The 6,841-nt window shown below is 44.4% G+C and overlaps 1 protein-coding gene across 1 annotated transcript in view; it reads right to left on the minus strand.

Moving 5' to 3' along the window:
- Positions 1-1,673: 1,673 nt before the first annotated feature.
- LOC110391157 (myosin heavy chain, skeletal muscle, adult-like) overlaps positions 1,674-6,841 on the minus strand; it is a 23,239-nt gene continuing 18,071 nt past the window's right edge. Inside the window, exons 13-23 of the mRNA XM_021382903.1 lie at positions 5,830-5,909; positions 5,247-5,430; positions 5,003-5,168; positions 4,706-4,830; positions 4,155-4,463; positions 3,798-4,001; positions 3,060-3,185; positions 2,797-2,967; positions 2,606-2,710; positions 2,371-2,466; positions 1,674-1,950 (exon numbers count right to left, since the gene is read on the minus strand). Of these exons, the coding sequence (XP_021238578.1) occupies positions 1,795-1,950; positions 2,371-2,466; positions 2,606-2,710; positions 2,797-2,967; positions 3,060-3,185; positions 3,798-4,001; positions 4,155-4,463; positions 4,706-4,830; positions 5,003-5,168; positions 5,247-5,430; positions 5,830-5,909 (1,722 nt within the window). The 3' untranslated portion in view covers positions 1,674-1,794. The remainder of the gene's footprint in view (positions 1,951-2,370; positions 2,467-2,605; positions 2,711-2,796; positions 2,968-3,059; positions 3,186-3,797; positions 4,002-4,154; positions 4,464-4,705; positions 4,831-5,002; positions 5,169-5,246; positions 5,431-5,829; positions 5,910-6,841) is intronic.

Here is a 6,841-nt window from a genome sequence, read left to right on the forward strand (position 1 = left end):
GAAAGAAAGAATCTCGTGTCTTTTTGGAGCATGCTGGGGAAGGGAGAGTGGAGAGGAGCTGTCTCCCTTCTTTGGAGCTCAGATATCTCTGGCATTGATACAGCTTTCACAGTTTCACACATAAAGATTCTGTCTCTCCAGAGCAACCATACGATGACGTAGGAGTCAACACAGGGTGTCATCTTCTCCTTCAATATATTTAGTTGCTGCCTAGCAAAGTACATCCATATTTGGTTACAACATGAGAGGACTCCATGGGTCTAAGCCTCAGTGTACCTGGGAGAAAGAGAATCTCCTGATCCTAAATGCTGGTGCTGCAAGTACACTGCTGGCTATGATTGGTGCCAGAGTCTTTCCTCACACCCTCTCCTCTGCACCGCTCTGCCAGCAACTCCAATTCCTTTCTCCAGCAGCTTCACAGCTCCTTGAAGTACTCCATGGAAACAGTAGTGCAGAGCTAGGCAGGACCTCAGGAGGCACATAAGAATCCCTGTACTGAGTGTACTGATATTAGTACAGCCCATAGCAGATACACGATGTACCAGGGTCCAGTGCTGCCAGGAAGGCTATCCCTCTTTTCTAGCTTCACTGCTGCTTGCCCCTTACATGATTGGGTGTCTTCCATTTTAAACTTCCAGATCAGCAAACGTTGTCTGAGTGACTTTTGCTTCTCTGCCCACCTAGGGTTCTGTTAGTATATAATGTGCCCAGAATTATTCTCAGATCAAGTCTTATCTTATGTGATTAAAAAACACTTATTCTTTTACATTTTTCAATATTTATGCATAGCTCCTCATTGTTCCTCTTCACAAAAGTTTATTATGGTTTTATATTAATATTTCAAAATTCGAAAGATGTCTACAGCACTGCAGCAGTTTCTGCGTTGTTATCCTTTCTCTGTATCTTATCTTGCATAGGGCTTTATAGCCTAGTGAGTCCTCTTTTTCTTGCTTCTAATCAGTCTCCATTTATTTTACAGTAGGAATTGCTTAGTATTGGTTGTTCTATAGAATAGAGAAAGTAAAAAACTGCAACGTCATCTCATCCAAATAAATTATTTGTTCTACTTTAAAACTGATTCTTAAAAACTTCTTCCACAAAAAAGCTGTGTAATGGATCCTGCATGATATTTTTAATTTTGCTTGCAAACAAAGGGCCACTTCTTCAGAGAAGGCAGCAGCTCAGTCCTTGCATAATTTTCTCCACGAGGACTTACAACCGTACAGATGCCTTTGGGGCTCCAGATTTTTCTTATTTATGTATTTGCTTATTTGTTTATTTATTTATGAGTGATATCTTGGCTCTAAATCCAGCTTGCCAAAGTGAGAACGGGCCAGCACATACCACAGACTGCCTCTGTGTACTGCATCCATTGGGAGAGAGGTCCCCAAAGCAGTAGCATTTTTACTGTGCTAGGATAGACCACGTACACCTGCCTCTGTCCTGATCCTTTCCTACTGTCAGTATGGAAACTGCATTACTGCTAATTCATAATTAGTAATATAACACAATAGAGTAGAAAAACTATGGGAATGAGACTAAGAAAATTCTAATGGTATCCAACTATAAAAGTGAAAAAAAAGTTTCATTTGAAAATGTTCCAAATTTGCATACTTGCAGAACTGAATTAGAACAAACAAAAAAAACCACACTGCTTCAGCTGTATATGCAGAGGAAGCTATAGTTTTTATTGTCTAGACATTGAGGTGGTTGTAAAGATAAATTGTAAGTGATAGCAACAGAGGGTTTGCATTTTGTGCATTCCTCAGGCCATTTTGTTGTCATATGACATCCTCACTCTTCTTCTTCTATCTTCTTGCCATGAAACTCCCGGCTCTTTGCTCGGAGCTTGTTGACCTGTGACTCTGCAATGTCAGCCCGCTCCTCAGCTTCCTCCAGCTCGTGCTGGATCTTGCGGAATTTGGTGAGATTGACATTGGACAGCTCCTCCTGTGCAGGGAGAGGGAATTGGTGTTGAGAATCAGGGCAGGGATTTCAATCCTCCTGTGCCCAGGTTTTGAAGGGTTTCTCGGGAGAGAGCAGAGACCTCCTATCTCCTGCATACCGCTGCCTAAACATAAGATTAACAAAGACATCCTCATCCTCCCTTATTCAAGACTCCACTACGGCAAACTGCACTACTTCTTTGTTGCAGTTGAGGAGCTATTTCATTACTTGATCTTTTCATTTATGTACTTAATCCCACTAATTTGGTGCGCAGGTATAAGAGTGGTTCGTCTGGATGACAAAGATCCTTAAACCTTCCATCAATGAACAATGGTATTTTCCAGATTTCTTATATTAATTTCCTCATCACCTGTGCAACACCAACGGAAAGCAATGCTTGCTCATTTTCCCAGAAGTACTTACAGCCTCCTCAGCCTGTCTCTTGTAGGATTTCACTTTCATCTGCAGTTTGTCCACCAGATCCTGGAGTCTGAGAATGTTCTTCCGATCTTCCTCAGACTAAAGCAGTTGGTAAGCAGGAAAGAGAGAGAGTTGGTTTTTCCACACCACGAAACAACATTTATTCATGGAGTTCATGGAAAAATGCAATGGCTTCCTGTAAAATGGCATGTCAACACAAAGATGTCTTCTTCCTCACCTGGTAGGTCAGCTCCTTCACCCTCCTCTCGTACTTGCGCACACCTTTCACGGCTTCAGCGCTGCGCTTCTGCTCAGCATCAACCTCCCCTTCCAGCTCCCGCACCTGCAACGAGAAACCCATCGCTGGAGCTTCCCTGCTATCTCTGACCTGGGATTGCTCACACTTGCACAAATACCAGTCCTACGCACCCTGGCCTCCAGCTTCTGGATTTGCTTCTTGCCTCCCTTCAGGGCCAGCTGCTCTGCTTCATCCAGACGGAGCTGCAGGTCCTTCACCGTCTGGTCCAGGTTCTTCTTCATCCTCTCCAGGTGGGCGCTGGTGTCCTGCTCCTTCTTCAGCTCTTCTGCCATCATGGCCGCCTGGAGAGGCAAAGCGGCAAAGCCAGGTTGGAGTCAGAGATCTCTGGGGGGTGAATGCCTCAGCACTCAGCAGTAAAAGAGCCCCAACTCACATCGGTGATGGCCTTCTTGGCCTTCTCTTCAGCATTGCGGGCTTCCTGGATGGTATCTTCCATTTCACTCTGAATTTGGGCAATGTCTGTTTCTAGCTTCTTCTTGGTGTTGATCAAGCTGGTGTTCTATTAAAAATCAAAAGTATTTTCTGCATTTTGTTACAAAAAAAAGCATTTAATTTGAGAACTGCATTGCTTAAATTTGAAGTTACAATTTATGTATGTATTATTAGCATCTTCCTTCAAATGACTAATGTTGTCAGACCATATACAGATAGACAACTGGAGGAAGCACTCCTGAATGCAATTCTGCTCACTTAGCTATAATACAGTTCTTTGAATAAATACAACAATTGAGACTTAGATTAAGGTTCCTTCTACAAGGGATGGATGATTTAAGAACTTACACAGATGAAAAATCTGGAAATAAAAACAAAAGACTGCTCAAAGAGATAATGAAATTGACTAGTTTACATGAGAAAGCGATAATGACAATCAGGGCATCTCATGATCTTGACAAAAATGAGAAGTAAAATTCCAGGTGTAATTTTCTTTTTAGAAATATAGAAAGTCTATTCAACTCTAAAGAGGAGATTTCAACAACAGATCTATCTCCTTACATATAATTTACACATCTATGTTTATTTGTGTTTATTTATTTTTATTGTTTATTTATGTTTATTTATGTTTATTTATATTATTATGTTTATTTATGGTATTCTCAGCCAAGAATCTAACCTGAGTGTGGAGGAGCTGCACACGCTCACTTGCATCCATCAGTTCTTGCTCAGCCACTTTCCTGGAGCGCTCTGTCTGCTCCAGGGCTGCCCGTAGCTCCTCAATCTCAGCCTGCAACAGGTTTGCTCTGCGCTCCACCATGGCCACCTGCTCTTTCAGGTCCTCCTGTGTCCTGAGAGCATCATCCAAGTGTATCTGGGTATCCTGTAAAAGAGGAAAGAGATATTATAACATGGCAGAATACTATTGGACAATAGTAGTCAGGGCTATTCTGTAATAGTTTAGATACGTAATTATTATGTCAGTATAACGCCATGCAAGACTGATAGCTACATGCGTATACTTAGCTGAACATACCTTCAGCACTCCTTGTGTGTTTCTCAGGTTCTTTTGTGCCTCTGCAGCAACACGGTTGGCATGGCTCAGCTGGATCTCCATTTCATTCAGGTCTCCCTCCATCTTCTTCTTCAGTCTCAGGGCTTCGTTCCTGCTCCTGATCTCAGCATCCAGGGTGCTCTGCATGGACTCCACAATCCTGAGGTGATTTCTCTTCAGCTGGTCAATTTCCTCATCTTTCTCTGCTATCTTCCTGTCAATCTCAGACTTGACCTGGTTGAGCTCCAGCTGGAGGCGCAGGATCTTCCCCTCTTCATGTTCGAGGGAGGCCTGAATAACAAAGAAACACAGAATTTTAAAATTCTTTTTAAGGCCTTTTTTCTACAGTTTTCTTCCAAATTATCTCCCAGAAAAGAAAAGGAAAGGCACTATTTCGCTCTGGATGATATGCATACTGAGGCTAGACCTTCAGACCCAGTAGGAACAGAGCAATAACAATTGCTCAACGCAAGCTTTTTTTCACACTGTTAAACAGGACTCCACTCACTAAATCAGTGATTATAAGCATGTACCTCAGCTTCCTCCAGAGCAGCCTGGATTTCAGACTTCTCCTGCTCAATCTGCTTCTTGACCTTCTCCAGCTCATGAATCGCCTTTCCTCCCTCTGCAATCTGCTCCGTGAGGTCAGAAATCTCCTCTGCAGAGAAGAGTGAAAAATTGCATGGTCAGATAATGAGCATAAAGGGAAAGGCCCTGTGTCACCAGCAAAACAGGTCTCCTCTCATCACTGCAGGCACAGACCCAGGTGGAGAGGGGGGCAGACAAGCTTCTGAGAAAGCCCTGCCAGCAGGAGAGGCTGAACGACTTACGCTGCAAGTTCTTGTTCTCACGCTTCAGCGTTTCCAGGTGGTCCAGGGACTCCTCATAGGCATTCTTCATCTTAAACAGCTCCGTGCTGAGGGAGCGAGACTCCTTCTGGGAGGCCTCCAGCTCAGCCTGCGTTTCCTCGTACTTCTGCTTCCACTCTGCCAAGATCTGAGGAGCAGCAGGGCATGAGTATGGATGTGGCGATCATGTTCTGCCCAGGAAACATAGGGCTGGAGCCCAGAATACCTTGTCAAAGTTCTTCTGCTTCTTGTCCAGAGCTGCACAGGCAGCATTTGCTCGCTCCACGTCAATCATCAGGTCCTCCACCTCATTCTGCAGCCTCTGCTTTGTCTTTTCCAGGGAAGCGCATTTGGCATTCACAGCTTCAACGTGTTCCTCTGCATCCTGCAGGCGCTGTGCCAGCTTCTTCCTGGGAGGAGGCAAACACAGCTGCAGGTTAGAGATTAAGAGGTAGCCAGTGTTTTACATTCACAAGAGGGCACTTGATCACTTCGGGGATTTTGACCCTCCAGCCATTCATAGCAGTTTTTCTGCATCGTGGTTGTGTGCAGCCTAAAGGATTTGTCTAGGCTTTGTCCTAATGCTTACAGAGTATTCAGCCTGTGTTAGCTTTTCTAATCCTAAAGGGCATGTGTGTCTTCCAGTCTGCACTTTTCCACAGCATGCTTTTCCTCTGTCTCTTCTACCACAAAGATAGTATGTTACTGCCTTCATCCCAACCCTGTCCTAACCCCTTCTCAGTCACTTCTAATTTCCTTTGATAATCTCAGACTTCTCCAGCCATTTCACATCCTAATTCTCCACATACTTGGCCTCCTCCAGCTCCTCTGTGCGCTGAATAGCATCTGTCTCATATTTGGTTCTCCACTGGGCCACTTCACTGTTGGCCTTGGACAGGGCACGCTGCAGCTCACCCTTGGCTTCCTGCTCCTCTTCATATTGTTCCCGAAGCAACTCACAGTCATGGCGAGCAGATTGTAAGGCGTGGGCCAGGGCGTTCTTGGCCTGTGAGGACATTGGGATTGGTAACCTGAATATCTTAAGATGTGTATTGACAGTGGGATTGTCATACACAGAAGTACTGGTCCAGGAGAAAGGATGAGTAAACCCTGATGATACAAATGTAAGGCTGGGAGACAATGAATCCCTCATAAGTATCATAGAATCATAGAATCATAGAATGGCCTGGGTTGAAAAGGACCTCAAAGATCACCGAGTCTCAACCCCCCTGCTAAGTGCAGGGTCGCCAACCACTAGACCAGGCTGCCCAGAGCCACATCCAGTCTGGCCTTGAACGCCTCCAGGGATGGGGCATCCACAACCTCCCTGGGCAACCTGTTCCAGTGCGTCACCACCCTCTGTGTGAAAAAGTATGTGCTAGAGGATCACGATATGTTAGTGAAAATTGGCCTGGGGACAGTAGTGTGATGGTTCTATAAGCATTTCTACAAATGAGTGTGGATGTTGTCTTACAGTGTCAGGATCTCCTCAAAAGATGACATTCTCTAGCATCGAATTCACTATGGTTCCTTCCCCCTCAAGTAAAACTGCTGCCCCCCCTGTACTGGCTGTGTCTGGGGATAGAACACTGAACCACTCTTGTTTTAGATAGGATTCTACACATGCAAGTCATGGTGATGTGCCTTGCAGAAGGAAGGTATTTCCATACCTTTATTTCTTCCTCTAGATGTCTCTTCAGTTCCTCAATTTGTTGGGTAAATCCCTGCTTGCCCCTAGACAGCTGAGAAATCAAAGCATCTTTTTCCTCTGCCTGGCGTGAATATTCACCTGGCAAATGTAAAGTAAAAAAAAAAAAAAAA

Source organism: Numida meleagris, unplaced genomic scaffold, assembly GCF_002078875.1.
Source record: "Numida meleagris isolate 19003 breed g44 Domestic line unplaced genomic scaffold, NumMel1.0 unplaced_Scaffold308, whole genome shotgun sequence".
Classification (NCBI taxonomy): Eukaryota; Metazoa; Chordata; class Aves; order Galliformes; family Numididae; genus Numida; species Numida meleagris.